This window comes from Pieris napi, chromosome 23 (assembly GCF_905475465.1).
Source record: "Pieris napi chromosome 23, ilPieNapi1.2, whole genome shotgun sequence".
Lineage (NCBI taxonomy): Eukaryota > Metazoa > Arthropoda > Insecta > Lepidoptera > Pieridae > Pieris > Pieris napi.
In genome coordinates, this window is record NC_062256.1 from 4,219,728 (window position 1) to 4,237,891 (window position 18,164).

General features: G+C 34.0%; 2 protein-coding genes and 1 long non-coding RNA gene across 5 annotated transcripts in view; 2 read left to right on the forward strand and 1 right to left on the reverse strand.

Annotated features, from left to right (window-relative positions):
* The window catches only part of LOC125061239 (igLON family member 5), a 126,261-nt gene extending 108,826 nt beyond the window's left edge, over window positions 1–17,435 (forward strand). For all 3 annotated transcript variants that reach the window (XM_047666567.1, XM_047666569.1, XM_047666568.1), the window contains exons 5-11: window positions 8,421–8,615; window positions 10,332–10,473; window positions 12,300–12,397; window positions 13,289–13,410; window positions 14,910–15,090; window positions 15,521–15,688; window positions 16,696–17,435. In XM_047666567.1, the coding sequence (XP_047522523.1) occupies window positions 8,421–8,615; window positions 10,332–10,473; window positions 12,300–12,397; window positions 13,289–13,410; window positions 14,910–15,090; window positions 15,521–15,688; window positions 16,696–16,836 (1,047 nt within the window). In that variant the 3' untranslated portion in view covers window positions 16,837–17,435. The remainder of the gene's footprint in view (window positions 1–8,420; window positions 8,616–10,331; window positions 10,474–12,299; window positions 12,398–13,288; window positions 13,411–14,909; window positions 15,091–15,520; window positions 15,689–16,695) is intronic.
* LOC125061242 lies at window positions 226–5,189 on the forward strand. Its single transcript, XM_047666571.1, has 2 exons — window positions 226–707; window positions 4,421–5,189. The coding sequence occupies exons 1-2, from the start codon at window positions 533–535 to the stop codon at window positions 5,158–5,160; spliced, it is 915 nt and encodes a 304-aa protein (XP_047522527.1). The 5' UTR covers window positions 226–532; the 3' UTR covers window positions 5,161–5,189.
* LOC125061245 lies at window positions 709–1,401 on the reverse strand. Its single transcript, XR_007119011.1, has 2 exons — window positions 1,130–1,401; window positions 709–796 (listed from the first exon to the last, which is right to left on the reverse strand). It is a non-coding gene; the product is annotated as an uncharacterized LOC125061245 (long non-coding RNA).
* Window positions 17,436–18,164: the final 729 nt, after the last annotated feature.

The window sequence follows — 18,164 nt, forward strand, 5'->3', positions numbered from 1 at the left end:
GATACAGAGTCTGAGGCCCACTAGAACCTAAAATAGTTGTAGCGCCATTAATTTTTATTTTTATTTAATAATTTTAGCAAAAGCAAAGTAACAAAGAGCCGAGAAATCGAAGTAATAGTGCATCGTTTTAATAATTTATTTATTATACAGTTTATTGATAATCCAAATTTAAAAATATACCCAAAACGGGTTACACCATATGAAAAACATTATGTATTAACTAAGGCCGGGTTCCCACTACGCCGGACCGGCAGATCTGCCGCGCCGGTAAATCTGCCGGAAGAGCTAGTGGCTGTACAATTTATATGAAGCTATTCACATTATCCCGGGTCCGGCATTTTTGCCGAGCCCGGCATTTCTACCGAACGTTTTGTCACTACGAATTGCCGGTAGAACGACCGGGCCCGGAGTAATGTGAACGAGTTTGTGCCGGTATCTGTCCCCCGCTCGCCCTGCTCGTGCTCCCCTCGCCCCGCCCGTGTTCCACTCACGTCATTCGGCTCGCATGTTCTGGTAAAAGTAGACGTTTAGCATGGATATTCAAGCAGAAACTTTAATTACGCTTGTCCAAGAGAGACCTGTTCTGTGGGATAAGACCGAAGACGTTTATAAAGACAAAAACTTAAAGTTAGCAGCATGGCGTGAAGTATGTTTAATACTGAAACCAAACTTCGATGAACTGGATGAAAAAGAAAGAAAACAGTACGGTGAGTTTTTAATGTTTTATTGATAAAATGTAAATGCATTGATAAATTTTATTTTATAGCTGCTGCCTGCCACGGAACGGAACCAATATCTGAAACAAAATAATTAGTAAATGATGTCCGTATAGCGTTGGCATTAGGGCCACCTCGACTCGACACATTTCGATTCATGGGTGTAGTTTCTTGTTCTTGTCTATGTTCTATATTTTGGTAACTTTCAAAATTTATACCATCTTTTTCTCTTACAAAATTATGTAAGACTGCACAAGCTTTAATTACTTGAATTGCTGTGTCTACGTTGAGATCTATAGCTCGATGGATTATTCGCCACTTATTTGCCAGAATACCAAAAGCGCACTCAACATACCTTCTTGCTCGACTTAGTCTATAGTTAAAAATCTTTTTATCAGTATTCAAATGTGTACCTCCATATGGACGTAGGAGATTAGGTGTTAAAGCAAAGCCTTCATCGCCAACAAGTATAAACGGTAATTCTTCGTGCAAGTTTTCATGAAGCGGTCTAGGCTTTGGTACATTTAAAGTACCATCATTGATCTTTTGCCAAAATGTACTATCCTTTAATATACTAGAATCGCATTCCTTGCCAAATGAGCCCACACTAATAAAAATAAATCGGTACTCTGAATCGACAACTGCCATTAATACAAAAGAATAATACTCCTTGTAATTAAAGAACATAGAAGGGTCATACACAAAACGAGTAAGAATTTTGTGAAAAAAAAACATAGTCAGAACTTTTACGAAATCAGTCTTATTTATTACCTTATAATCATAGCATTTAAATGACAATATAAAACAAGATCGTTTTTCAGTTTTGACTGAAATATTAAACTTTTAATTTTTTTTGTGACCACTGAAGGGACATACTTCCACAGAATAGAACAAAAACAAAAACAATCGTTACGTTAGTCTTAAAAAGTAATTCATATAAACATTACAAAGTAAAAAAAGGATTTTAAAAGATATCATCATCACTCGAATCAAAAAATGAACGGCCTTTACATTTATTTTGTGGTGCATTTGAGTCGTCAGAGTCACTGTATTCTGGGAATGCACGGACTCTGGATTTTTTGGGTGTTACTTTTGGTGGTGTAATTGAGTTTTCCAAGTCACTTACATCAAGGGTTGGACAGAACCTGAATTTATTAGGAGTTACTGAGTCATCAGAGTGTGTATTAATTAAATTTGGCTTTTGTAGGGTTAATGGTTGACGGGTTGGGCTTGGTGATGATTCCAATGATGGTGTATTAAACAAGGGTTCAAGCAGTGTTGGGGTTGTCGGTCCAGTGGCTGTAGAGGCTGATGTAGTGTTATTAGTGGTTGCTGGACTGGGGGTTGAAGAAGATGTAAAATTCTGTAGAAGTTGTGTTTCTATAAAATTACACGAAATGCCCTCAACCTCTATTTGTCCAATTTCAAAATGGGTACATTCAATATGGGCTGCACATAATAAGCAGCTCAATCGTCTGCAACGTATAATGTTAGGTGCTTTTGCACTCCATGCAACCTGATGAATCTTGAAGGTCCCTTTAAAAGGACGAAGTTTGACGTTTGCAATTTCTTGTATATTAGATACTTCATTATCAATACGAATAATTTCAATGCCTTTACAGTTACCTTTTAAACATGACATAAAACTATCAATGTTCGATATATCTTGGCCATTTGTAACTGCATTATCGCATGTCCGTTTTATGCATCCACCTACCCCATCAGGAGCACCTTTGCCATGTCCTGCCTCGCTGAAATGCCAGTTAATGATTTCTGCTTTTGAAATTTTGCTAAGATAGTTTGCTATTAAATGAAACATTGTTTTATTACGATACTGGGTAGTAGGCCCATCACTGAGTACATGCAGCTGCTTCAAATCTGGTGTAAGTAACTTTATTCTTTGAATAACAGGTTTTAAATGTGCACAAATGAACACGGGATCGTGTCTTAAGTTTTCTGATACAGTGCAAAGACATGTGGTTTGTGTAAGGTTTGTTGGTGGCTGATTATTTGACGAGTAGTACGTGATGTATGAAGTGAATGTTGTGCTTTAGATCCGCCAAAATGGCCTGATTGAATTTCTGATCCATATTTGCAGCAATAATTTTCTGAAAAATCAATATGAAGTAAGCCATCTGTTGGCGTTAAGTTTTGTTTGATTGATCGAATAACTCTGTGTTGGTTTTATTTGCAAGATGTTGAAAATATGTAGGTAATTTTGTCTTAAAAATATTAACGAGTAATTGATGAGTAGTTTTAACGGATTCTTTAATAGTTTTTTGGCATAGCTTTTCTTTTCCTTTAATGACTTCTAACAATTTTTAGTGATCCATCTTTGGTAAATAATTGTATCATTGCCATTGATCACATTAAAATTTACTGTATTCTCAGAGCATTGCAAACACGTCCTTTCCAGGCAAGAAACACTGAGAGTGTTGTTACAGCAGAAAGCCCTGGCAACATCAGTAGCGGTAGAATAACGTATTACCTTAGCTTGGCTTAAAGCACGAGCAATAAAATCATTATTTTACAAATTAAGAATACACTATCGTTACTTTCCAAATAAATATTGCTCTTTTCTGTGGACAATGTCTCTCGTGTGGACTTCACAGTCTACAGAAAAGATGTCCACAGGAAGGACTTTTATTAAAAAAGTAAGCATTGCTCGATCAGTTTTGACGTTATACAAACAATTTAAAACATTTCGAAACCACTCCTAATAAGAAACGATGGCTGCATGCTAATCGGTAAATTCATTAATTACTTACTAATATACACCAGGAACAGGAAAGACTCACTGATCTTTGATGAAAACTCAGTAAAATTTATAAAAACTGTTGTAATAAACTACGAGCGCTCAGTCACTCAATCCAAACTGGCAAACGCCAGCCGTGTATTGTGGCCAGTACAAAAAAATAATTGTGAAATAGTATTTTGAGTTAGCTCGATAAAATCGATTGAATTTTAGGTCTACAGAAAAGACGTGATTTTGCATAACCAACTGTTTATTGCTAATTGTGTAGGTTTAGCTAGATATATATTTAATAACTTGGTAACATTTTAACATTCAGTATACATATTATCGATAATTAATATTTATTATGAGATAACACTTGTTAATTAAGAACAGCATTTGTCTAAATGTGCTTACCACGTTCACGAACAGTCCACAGAAGGGGACATTTTAAAACTTTTCTTTTTTTTTCAACAAATTAGTAACTAAATAATTCCATATTTAGCAAACGTAAATGAAGGAATATTTGTGAATAATATATCAAAATATATATCAGCATAAATAAAGTATTATTTTTAAACAATCCTCAACCTGAACTAGCCCATGAGTTTGACCCAGAACCACTCTTGGCTGGTTTCAAAATTCTGATATGTTTGCCATCTACTGCTCCAAGACAGTGAGGAAAGTTGGCTTTTCTTTCGAATCCTGAAGCGATGTCCTCCCATTCTCTCTCAGTATCAGGCAGCTTAAGGAAATCTGTCTTTAGGTTTTCCCAAATGACGTGGGTCATTTCTTTTATTAGTTTACTTATTGTCGAAACGCCTACTCTGTATGAGTAATGTATTTCTTTGAATGAACATCCTGAAGCTAAATATCTGAAAAAAAAGTATTTTTTGTTAATACATTATTACTTTATACGTCACCAAGAAACAAATTGTATTGTTTTATGATATTTTTTTATTGATTTCAGGAAAACAGGTTTCAACTAAATGGAATAATATACGAGATTCGTGGCTTAAGACAGTAAAGAAACAAAAAGATGAGTCTAAATCTGGATCTTCGACCAAAAAGACACGAAATTATTTATATCACGAGCAATTAATGTTTTTGAAAAAAGTCTCCGAACCTCGACCACCACATGAGTCAGTTTCAAAAAAAGCAAGAACCGAGACTGAAGTAGGCATGGAATCAGATTTTCGTTCACCTTTAATTAAAGATAAAAAAAAAATTGATAATAAAGAGGTAAATGACAGGATGGTAAAGTTTTTGGACTCCAGAATAAACCCAGAAAAGGAAAACCATCATCTATCTTTCTTCAAAGGCATTATACCAATCTTGAACACTTTAACTATCGAAGAGACTTTAGAATTTCAAGCTAGCGTCATGACAATGTTGCAAAAAATTAAAAGTAGGAATTATGAGAGACCAAATTACGGACATTGGCGTGATTCATATAATCAGATAACCGGACCAGATCAGTATTCTGGATACTACACACATAATAGCGTCAATCAACAGCCAATACCTACGCAAGATCAACACTACCCTGGATACTCTACGCAATATAATAGTAGCAATCAACAGGCAACAACATCTATACCATCAACTTCATCTCAGACATCGAATCCGATTCCAGCTTCGCCATCAGCATCTAGTAATCGTTCCATACATTCCCAAGACTCAGATTACTTAGATTTTGAAGGGATTTAAGTTTGAGTACAAATAAATACTTAAATAATTGTTTGCATTTTTAATTCATAATGATTATCAAATACATACACCCTCCCACACACACACATTATATATATTCACATTCATGAAACAAACATACATAGCAAACATTCATTCATTCATACAGTCTTAAGTAGGTACCTACGTCAAAACTATTATTACGCAATCTAGTGCATAAAATAATCTTACCTTAGACATATGGCTAATCTTTGTTCTGGGCAAATACATTCTCTGAAACTTGTATCTCGTACTCTTATGTCTAGTCGTCCCAGTAAATCGTCAAAAGTGGTTGCTGTCATTCGAAAATAATTGAAGAACTTTGATTCGTCTCTTCTAAGTTCACCCATTAATGTTTCAAATGTTCCAAGTGAAAATCTTTCCCGTAAAATAGGGTGTACCCAATGTTTTCTTTTATTTTGCCTTCTATTAAGATACCACCACAACACAACAATTTCGTCGTCCATTGTGCGCGCAGGTCCAAATTCAACTGAGGACTGTCTGAATTTCTTCCGGGATCCGATGTAATGTGAACACTCTGTCCGGTGTCCGGTTTTCGGCAGATCTGCCGGTCCGGCGTAGTGGGAACCCGGCCAAAGACAAAGTTTTAATAATTTAAGTTCAGATGTAGTAAAGTGTAATGTGTGTGAGTGGTAGGGGTGTGTGTGTAATGGTCATAGTACTCTTAAAAATATGTAACATCAATAATATCGATCATTATAACCATAAAAAATAATTAGCTCAAAGTATTTCCATCATTATAAAAAGTAATCAGAACAACTCCAAAAAACCATGAACAACTCGAACACGAAAAACATGAAATTGATATATAAAATTTAATAAAAATATTTGTTTACTAAATAAAATAGGACTTAATAATAGTGTTTTCAGACCGACTTGTCAACTCGGCTTATTATAGTAGTATGTTTAATACGTATTTTATATATAGGACAAGACAGAACATAATATTTGGTCCAAAGTGTGTTCTGGATCACGTAGTCCTGTTCTAGCTCCCTCTACTTCTATCTCGGGCAACTAGGCCATATACACTGTGGTTTCCAAATCCCTCCATCACCTGACCTGACTACCTCTTTTTCTTTTCCCATCTCGGGGCTGCCATTCAGTGGTGATTCTCGCCCATTTCTCTCGACTTTTTCTTGTCATATGCCCTGACGATCGCCAATTTACCCCTCCTTTTTTCTATAAAAAATCTTCCAAATTTGCAATCGCTCTTCGTCTGGCTTTGCGTGACATATCATTTTTTTTTCCACGACTTTCATGCTTCGAGACTCCTTCCATAATAAGATCGTTCTTATCCTATCACAGAGGCTAAACGTTTATTTTATTCTTTTGTTTTTTCTTATTTTAAGTTGCAAAGTTAAGCTCTTTACAAACGTTTTTGTAAACAAATTGGTGTTTTAAGGGTGACGAAGTGTTTATTGGCAATTCTCGTCCGTTCTAAGCCCTTTGAGAACTGGCAGTCACTATCAATTTTAATTTAATTTAAATTTTCCTTCTAATTTAATGTTATTTATTTAATTATGATTCTGAGATCGTCAAACTATCCAGATATAAACTCGCAAGTCACATACAAATTATAATTAATTTATTACACTAGCCAAATTGCATTTCGAATCTACAGACGCATTACTACATATCTTGGTATAGCTTTGAGGTTTCAAAAGCTAACACAGACAAAGTGCACAATCATAACAAATTTCAGCTACACTCTCAAATACATTCGCAACACACTCACTTAATTTGTAACACTTATATTTTTTTTATTATTATCTTTTTTTTAACTGTTTCAACATGTACCACGTAATAATTATAATAATTATTATTTTAAATAATAATTATAATAATTATTACTATATATTATACTATTATATATATACTATTTATTACAGAAGAACCTCGATAACTTAAACCTCGGTAACATAAAAACCTCTGTTACTTCAAAAAATACTATGTTCCCTTCCCATCAGAATGAACCTCCAAAACCTCTATAACTTAAAATACGCAACCTCTATAACTTAAATAAATAATCTCTGTATAGGCGCTCAGTAACTAAAAGAAATGTTTCCACAACCTCTATAACATAAAATTGTTTGTGAATGAGTCATTTTGAAAGAGTGTCAAAACTCTCAAAGTATTCTCCTCTCTATATGTCATTGAAAATCAAATCGATTTAGAAACAGTGAATTTTTTAAAACAAAAGAAAATCACCTATTTTTTTAAGTAGACTAAACCTTTAGTTGTTGTTTTATTTTTATGAAATGTAAGTAATGTGAATAAATATGATTACATATTTAATTTTCAGTATTTTATTGAACCCATCCTTCTGATGCATTCGAGTAAAAATGGGAGCAAGGGTACATAGAAACATGTACATACCTCCATATTAACCTTTACCTAACATAGACCCTTGATAACTTAAAACCTCTATAACTTAAAATATTTTGTGTTTCCCTTGGACATTAACTTATCGAGGTTCTACTGTACTATATATTATTATTATTATTTATTTATAATTATTATGTATAATAATTATCATTACACACTAGCTTAATATGTTGATGCGCGTGTATTTTGAGATTTGGAGAATCTATCCAATCTATTTTTAAAGGAGTTCAAAGATGGTGCACTGATTACACTTTCCGGAAGCCTATTCCAGTCGGCCACTACTCGGTTTGGGAGAAAGTTCTTTAGGGACATTGTGTTATGTTGAGTGGTCTTAAAGAACTACCCCTCAAATGTGTATTTTCACTTAAAATAAAGAGCCTCTCAATTCCTCGAACATTATAGTGGATTTTATAAGTTTCAATGAGATTTCCTCTTAATCTCCTACTTCCTAAATCAGTAAGGTCAAGTGCTTTCAGACGCTCATTATAAGATTTCGTCCTGAGTTACCTGATCATTTTCGTGGCTTTTCTTTGAATCCTTTCAAGCATCAATCCTTTATGAAATAAGGATCCCAAATGATGTAGGCATACTCTAATAGTGGTCTAATGTAACACTTATATATCTATTATTACTATTAATTATTTTATTATTTATTTATTACTAACCATATTTTATATAGTTTAAATAGCAATAGTGTATTATTATAAATTTTGTTTTTTTCGGTCTCAACCAAGTTTGAACCCGAAACCTCATGATGTGCATGATATATACTAAACAGATTTCAAATGCAAAACTTTTTCGATTTGAATCTTACCCTATCTGGCGATATGTTTCAGGATGCTGGTGACTACGTCTGTCAGATCTCAGACCGTGTAGCCCGAGACCAGGTCCACACAGTTGAGGTACTGGTCCCTCCTAGTGTGAGACCCTCACCGGAGTCCCGACATGCTGCCGCCAGACGCGGTGGTGCTGCGGTACTGGAGTGTAGAGCATCTGGGAATCCTGTGCCTACAGTTACTTGGCATAAGCTGGTAAGCATATATTCCTTCCTGTCTTTAAAATAACATGCAAACATAGACGGGAAGTCCGTTGCACAGCCGGAAATCGAACCTTTACCTCAGGGACAGATTATAAGCTCACATTAACTGAATTGTTGTAAAAGCGGTGGTGGCCGTAAGTCGTAAGTTCGATCCCCGGCTGTGCACCAATGGAATTTCTTTCTATGTTCATTTAACATTCGCTCGAACGGTGAAGTAAAACATCGTGAGGAAACCGGCTTGCCTTAGACGCAAAAAGTCGACGGCGTGCGTCTGGCACAGAAGACTGATCACCTGCTTGCCTATTATATTAACAAATGATCATGAAACAGATACAGAAATCTGAGGCCCAGACCTAAAAAGGTCGCCATTATAGCGCCATTGATTTATTTTATTATTTAACTGTGTTGTTGTTAAAATATTTTATTCCACTTTCTGAGTAATGTAGTGATTGACGTATTAGGTCATTTGTCTGTTTCCACTTATTTTGGTCTCCGAAGTATTAAAAGGAATATAAAAGAAAAGAAAACTTGGATAATGTAATATAAGGTTTTAATCCGTATTCTGCGGATACATTGACAATAGAGCAAAGTGATGTTCTACAGCCCTGCGATTCTAAAGTATATTTTGTTGGTATCGCAGACTTATTTTGTAGATGTCTATAGAACAGCCCTGCGATTCTGTAACTCACTTTTCGAACTCACACAGCGGTTTTCGCATCGGCGGTCGCTCTCAAATCAGTCGTGAAGCAGTCATTTTATGATTTGGCATTCTGAAAAGGTGGGAACTTGTAGTTTATTGTTTATCAGAACGACATCTACAAAATAAGTCTGCGATACCAACAAAATATTCTTTTTGCCTTTTAAAGCCTATTTACCGATGAAAGATTTAGGCTATAGAACATCGTGCTACGACCGAATTAATGCGGGTGGAAGCGCAGAGCACAGCTAGTTATATAAAAACTCGCCTAGTGATGTGTTTGTTCGCTATTAACTTCAAAATTCAAAATTTCTTTATTCAATAAAAAGTTACATAGTTTAAGCAGATATTGGAACCCCAGCCCTGCGATTCTGTAACTCACTTTTCGAATCTTAAAATGACTGCTTCACGACTGATTTGAGAGCGACCGCCGATGCGAAAACCGCTGTGTGAGTTCGAAAAGTGAGTTACAGAATCGCAAGGCTGAACTAAGTCTAGGGAGAATGTACATCAGGGTACTCCGCTCTTCCAACGGTTTAATGAAATTATAACTTAATAATTATTAAGTTACCAAAATCAAAATCTATTGCACAGAGTTCATTGCGGTTTTCACCAATATGGTAAAAGGTTAATGAGGAAGGTTTAGATTTATTTTATTTATTTATTTATTCACACTTCGTTACCAAAACATACATATATAAAAAATCCTTTATTTATTTATTCACACTTCGTTACCAAAACATAGGTACATATAAAAAAAAATCTTTATTTATTTATTCACACTTCGTTACCAAAACATAGGTACATATAAAAAAATTCTTTATTTATTTATTCACACTTCGTTACCAAAACATACATACAAATAAAAATATTTATTTATATTTAGCTATTTCTTCCAGCCAAGTAACACGGAACAATGTTAACACAAATATTTTCAAGGTTTACAGAGTGCTAAGCCGGGTCACTAATAAAGTAATATAATGAACACAACAATAACATAATGTTTTTCAGAACGACACAAGTACCCGGCTCGGCGAGGGGCCGCAACTTCAGCTGTCGCGATTGGAGCGTCAACACAGCGGACGTTACGCGTGTACTGTTGATAACGGCGTTGGACCGCCAATTGTTACCGAATTCCAGCTGCAGGTGCTATGTAAGTCGATATATATATTTAATTCAGAATGTTTCTTTTAATAGGCTATTTGACAGTGTGAAAAATAAAGTGTTATTGAGAGTTTCTGTATATATAGTAAAACAACTTATCAAAAAAAAACCAATAAATATTTTTTGTACGTGACACAAAACAGACAGGATTGGTCGAATCGATGATGACGTAGTTTGCTTGTAAATAATGTCTTCGCTTGACTAATTCAAATACTATCGTGGAGTTTATTGTCGTCGGTGACCGTTTTTGATTGAATAGGTATAGGAACAGGAATAGGAATAGGAATAGAAAAAGGAACAGGAACAGGATCATGATTAGGATTATGATTATGATTATTGACACCGTAAGCCACAACTTATTGCTTAAAAAATTAGAATGCATAGGAATAAAAGATTGTGCACTAAAATTATTCAAATCTTATCTATCAAACAGAACCCAGATAGTAAAAATAGGTAATGCTCAAAGTTCAGAAATACCAATAACATGCGGCGTCCCACAAGGATCTATATTAGGTCCATTGTTATTTTTAATATATATTAACAACATTCACGAACTCGGTTTACACGGCCGAATCACTCTCTACGCTGATGACACCTGCTTATTTTACTTTGGTTCAAATATCCAGACTTTGGTTGCTCAAGCTCAATCAGACCTAAATGTTCTATCTTCTTGGTTTCAACAAAATCTTCTAACAATTAATATTTCAAAAACATCTTATGTAATATTCAAGGCAACAAATAAACTCATTCCTATCTTTCAACCGCTTAAAGTTCAAGATGTTGAAATCAATAACAAAAAATGGGAGAAATATCTGGGTCTTAGAATAGATACAAATTTAAAATGGAACTTTCATATATCACACATAATTACCAAACTAAAATCACTTATAGGCAGATTTTGGTCAATATCTAAATGCATTCCGCAATCTGTACGTCATTTGATCTATAATTGTTTAGTCAAGCCACATTTCATATACCTAATTGAAATATGGGGTACAGCATGCAAAAACAAAATTTCTACAATACAAACACTACAAAATAAATTAATAAAAGCACTATTCAGATACAATTTTTTAACACCTACTAATAAAATCTACCAAGAAACTAAAATTATGACGATTAAACAACTATATGTTTATAGCACCTGTATCCTTATTAAAAAAAATTTAAATAACTCTCTACATAGTAACTTATCATTTAATAAAATCAAATACACCACTACACGCAATACTCGTCGAGCGAGTTTGCTTATCTTGCCAAAGCCGCGCACAAATTATTTAAAGAGATCTATTAGGTATGAGGGTGTGCAATTGTTTAATCGGTTGCCGTCTAAGGTTCGTAACATTAGCGTGTTTGATCAGTTCAAAAGGGCATTAAAGACACACATCAGAATGGGTCCATTAGAATAAAATTGGGTTAGCTGATGACGACGTGTATCTCGTTCGTATATACTTAATATTAAATTTCTCATGTAAATAAAAAAATAATTTTTGTAATGAGAAATAAAGTGCTTCTTTAAACATATTATGATTAGGATCAGGATTAGGATTATGTAGTTTTTTCTACAAAAGTAGAATAAGGCGAAAGATAAAAATTTTAAAAAGAATTTTATCTTGCTACGCCAAAGAAGCATAACTTCTAACGCGTGTACTTAAGTACACACACGTTTTTTTTGTAAATTAACAAGAAGTCATTTAAGTTCAGCCTTTAAAGTCATGTCTAATACAAATCACTCGAAATAACCCTTTATTGTATACGAATTTGACAGAATGTATCTACGCTATTTTGGTACTTGAAATGAATATTTGGTTTCAGTTCCCCCTGAGATCACAGTGGAAAGATCGTGGGTTCATACGGGAGAGGGGTTCAGAGCTGAACTCTTGTGTACGGTGCTGGCTGACCCTCCGGCTGAGGTAATATAAATAATAGAAGAATCTTTGGTTCATTTCCTGTTAAAACCCATGACGATGACTTTCATCAGTTCATTTCACTAATATTATGGTGCTACAATCCTTAATTTGACGAATATTGAAATGATCCTAATCCTTGGGATTGATTTGCTTCAGTTCAAACAGTTTCTATGACTCAAAACTTGGCGATTAATAAGAATGGTGGAGAGTTTCTTGAAAATTCAAAAATTAAAATCGTTTATTTATATAGGTAACACAATGTACACTTATGGACATTAAAAGAAATACATATTAAATGCTTCTAATTTTACATTTACTGCCAGTTCTCAAATCAAGGCCGTAGAAAGAGAAGAACTGGCAATAAACTATAAACGGCTATAAACTCTCCGCCACTCTTTTTGATCGCCAAGTTTTTTGTTTTACAAAATGTTTGTAAGGAGCTGCAACCATTACACCATGTTCCACATGACATCTTAAGTAATTACTAATTAATAATAAAAAACAAATATTTATCCTCTATCAGCAGTAGGCATGGTGAAATTGGCACATTCTCGTGGCAACAACACGCACACAGTCGAAATAAATAAAGTTTTTCCCGCCCGCTCTACGCCCTTGACTTACGAACTGGTAGTAAATTTAGGATCAATTTAACATTTTGTCTGTTGATTTTCATAAGTGTAACTTATTTACCTATATGAATAGACATACCATAGACAAGTTGGTGATCAGCACTCTGTCTGCCGCGCCGGTTTGTGATGTTTGCGTTTACCATAGCCGTTAATTTCGCATATATAAAATACAATTTATAAAGTTTTAATATGGAAGCAGATATTATGTCATTTTCCTTGCCATGATAGACAATTTATTCTTCATAGTATATTCTGTTTATTACAGGTACTGTGGTATCAGAATTCGTTTCCACTATCTGCCAGTGAGAGGGTCACCATGTCGGTCCGTGGAAATAACCACACCCTACTCATTGCTAACGTTCAACCAGAGGACTTTGGGAACTACACGTAAGTCACATCACATATATAAATATGTACTTATGTATATATACATTTCTGTTCGTTTGTCTCGCTAAAGAATGGCTGGTGCAAGTTCAGCAAAGGTTTAAACGAAACATGTATGTATAATAAACAAACACCTAATTTTCCAATACGATTCGTTTCTAGCTTCCAAACATTTGATGTCGTTTGGTTTTGTTTAAATTTAAATCTTCCGTGTTTGATGAGTATTCAAGTGGATTAGAGAATTTTTCAGATTATTTACATTTTTGTATTTAAGATTTGTGTCTATCGGGTTCTCATTTTTAAAATATATTCATCATTATAATTAACATATATATATAACTTCGCTGATAGTAAGCGTGGTTGATAGGCGTGACCCATAATCGCCTAAGGGACTTGTATGATAATTAACTTTGTCATGCGACCAAATTAATTAATTCGGAATAAATTGATGGTTAGAACAAACATTTACTAAACACTTTTAGAACTTATATATGTTTCATTTAAAGATTATTTATTTAGACGTAATGCGTGAGTGCTGTGGTTGTAATTGGCCCTGACTCAGCATTATGCTGAGGAGCAGACTGTTCCACAGCGCTGGTCATTCTGCCAGAGACCACAGCAGCTAGTTTGAGGCGAGGAATGAGGCGTCATTCGCAAAAAAATAAAAATAATATTATAATAATTATATTTAAAATAAGCATAATTGTTAAGAAATAGACAAATAAATAATTTTGGGCGGATTAAAAACTAGATCACGTGGGATTTTTGATGAGTAGATGTTCTTTATAACCGACGAAGATTTAAAAAAAAGTGCCACAAAAATTGTGATAGAACATAAAACCTATACCTAAATTAGTCTACAATTAAAAATACAAATAATAAAACCATCTTATAACTAATAATAAAACAAGCAACTGTGAACTAACCAGAGGTCTAAATAGGTCTACCTACATAGAATCTTGTCAATCACATGTATCGTGCGTGAGCGGTGCCTACCTATGTTTAAGTGTCTCTCTCTCTCTCTCTATTATATCCATTATGCACCCGACCCATAAGAATCCTAAATAAGAAATCAGGACAAATACATTATACAAACAAACAAATTGACGTACATTCAAAAACGTCCCTATAACAAGCGGACACGACATTGAAATCAAGTAGATACAAAAAACAGTGTTAATACTAACAACAATAAAATAAAATTTATAAAAATAATTAATGTATTTGAATCAATAATTGAATTGCATTAATGGTAATATCGTATATAATATACGAGTGGGCAATCGTGGTCTCGAGAAAGATTTAGCATTTTGATAAATTAAACTTCAATATATTTCTTGCTGCAGCCGTATAATCTGTACTTCTATGCAGAGGTATAGTTTTGATTATGAAACGTTCAGAATCTTTGAGCCATAGACAAGCATAGATCACCCTTAAGATGTTGATTTAAGTGTCACTACTGTAACAGAGTTCGTGTTGTAATATCGTAAAAATAATTCCAGCTGTGTAGCAGACAACAGTCTGGGCCGAGCTCGCCAGCATGTAGAAGTGTCAGGTCGACCTGGTCCCGCCAGATTCACGTCTCCTCCCCTGGCGAGGGCACCGACGTCCTATACCCTGGCCTTTGCAGTGGACAGCTATCCTCCTTTGGATGAGCTGCGACTTCTCTACCGTCAGCTCGCTGTAAGTTACATCGATACATATACATAAAGCTATTACTATGTAGAATCAGCTGCCCACTGAAGTATTTCCGAACCAATTCTACCTAGGGTCCTCATTGAGAGTGTCTATGGGGGGCTAGATCACTTAACATCAGTTGAGACTCCTGCCCGTTTCCCCTTAGTTTATAAAATAAATAAAAATAAGCAAAATATGTTCTAAGCACAAAACTTGAAGACGGCTGGACCAATTCGAGTTTTTTTTTTTAATTTATTTCTTGAAGTCTGAGAAAGGTTTTAATGAGGAAAATATAAAAAAAATGTTGCTTTATTTACTACGTAGGTATTTATTCTGGAAAAGCGAAAAATCTCTATGGGGTAGTATAGCAAAATGTTCCATATGTTGTTATGTTAGTTTACGAACACTGAATCATTAAGATATGAAATTATTCCAGATCAACGAGTCCTTCCAGCAGCCAGGTCGTTGGCATGATGTAGTTATTCCAGCTCCAGAGCCCACGGGGTCCCTGACACACCGCGTCTCCCATGAGCTGAAGGGGCTGGAGCCAGGTGCGGTGTACGAAGCTATTGTTCAGGCCAAGAATCGATATGGGTGGAATGAGGTGAGATTAAACGAGTGTTTATATTTTTTTAATATACAGGATCAATATTGTCATTCACAGGTGTCACCTGTCACAATGACAATGACAAAGTCATGTAACAAAAAAACAGTCAACTAGAAGATTGACATTTTTACAAGTGATTTAGATAAATAAAATAATAAAAACAATTAAAGAAATAAAACAATTAAATGACCTCCTTACTTTGTTTTTTTTTTAATATTGACGTTCATAAGTGAACAATCTAATATAATAATAACTATTGTCACTAACTTCACTTAGTTTCGTTAAAAATACAAAATTAAAATTACGATATCATCCATATAAGCTATTTTGCAAAAAAATACCAACACCTAAGAAAATTTACGTTTTCAGCTTCAGGTCGAACATCAAATTTAATTTAGTTACTTGAACGTGTAAATTGATACACGTTAAGTGAATTCTGGCAATGTTTTTATTAAATTTTGATAAATTCTTTGACACGGCCAAACAATACGAAATGGTCGGCAATAATGACGAGAAGTTTTTTTTAGTTTTTTAACAAATGTAAAAACCTAATAACTACTATGACCTCGTCTTACCAAAATCACAGCTTGAATCCTTCTGGGCATGCTTTCCGCGATGTTTTGAGTAATACGTTCCCACTCTTCTGCAATTACCCTTTTAAGCTCACAGATGTTTTATGTGAGCAAATAATAATAATTATTATTGTTATTCTTTATTTTTAGTTATTAATTTTTGTTTCATTTTGTGGTTGTTTGTTTAATTTTTCCTTTGATAGATTGCTTATGTTCTAATGTAATTGATGTATGTGTATGTGTGTTAAATTTGTAATGTCATGTTTTCTTGTATTTTTTGGCATACACATTGTTTTAGAACGTATAAATAAATAAAACCATACAAATTCCCACACATTTTATGGCTGATATTTTACTATAAAAATCAGTATTATGTCGTTTCACTTATATATTTGTAACATTAGTTGTAAATTAATAATCATTCTTTAACAGGTAAGTGACATCTTCCAATTCCACACCCTGGGTGGGCGGCACTCGGTACACGCGAATGAGCTCTCACCTATGTTCTCGTCGGCGTCACAAATACGACTGACGTTTTCGCTGCTAGTTTGCTCCCTTTACGCCTTCGGATGACTAGTAATAGACAACATCAATTCTGACATTTCCGTTCGTTATTCCCGCAGAATAACTTTTATACCTGAATTGTAATTTTGATATTTTATATTAAATGTATATTTTGTTTTAAGTCTAGGTAATTTCGATTATATGGATATAGAGTTTGAGGAGTTTCTTTCACTATATCCATGTAATATGTAGAAATAATTATCGTAAAACGATAACTACTATAACACCAAAGTATCTAAGGTAGAAGTTTCTATATCTGTCATGGTTTTGGTATAACATTTTCACACATTTTCATCTTATAACAAGTCTTTAGTCATTTTACATTAAGGTTCTAGAATCGGTGAAAGCTTCTTAAGACTAATTTACTTAGAATTTCGAATTTCCTTTTACAAAAACATGACAGATACAATTTCTAAGTGTTGTGATTAAGCCAGTTAAATTTAATTTAAATCCAACTTTCATAATTTTTCTTACATTTCAGACAGATTTACTTATTTGACCAATTTTGTATGTTTGTAAATCGGCCTATTAAGTTTTGTATATAGAATAATCTTTTTCTCAACATTATATAAAATAAATTATAGCGGCCCTAGTGTTACTCCTTGGTAGACATGGTTTTATTTATGTACTTTCATAAAATTTTGATATTCTCGACATAAGCGTTAGACTATAGATAATGTTTTTTTTAATAATAAAATATTCAAAGTTGTCAGTGAATGTAAGAATTGGAACAAGGCGTTGTCTCGTTCTTATAAGTGTCTCTCGACAACACATAGTATTACTTTTCAAACATCACATCCATATGAATGAATTTATATCTAGACATATTTAATGTAAGCAATAAAAGTGTTAGTGATAGTGTCGCTAATCTAGACTTAGGCAAGTTGTCTATATTTGCTTATGAAGTTCCGTGATTGGCTAGTATTTCTACATTATTTAATTTTTTGTGATTAATTGATCTACTACAACGGCGTTGCATAGGCCTCTTACGATAGTAGAGGTCTTATTTTAATATTCAGAGTCATGACGTTGCGCTTGTGTCAAAAACGTATTGGATTTTGACTTATCCGAGGCATAATCATAGATAATCACATGACAAGTATGAACCACCCCCAGATATATCGAGACAGCGAGTATCCTGTCTTGAGAGATTCCATAAAAAAACAGTAAATGCTTATATATTGAGTCACACAATAATATTAATCCACTAATAGTTGTCATTTTGTTCTAAAGTTGTTCGTGAATTGATTTGAAGTTTTGACCAACTCTCACATGTATCAATCCTTATACAGGTTCATTAGCAAATATGATACACTTGCCAATTAAAAATAACATAT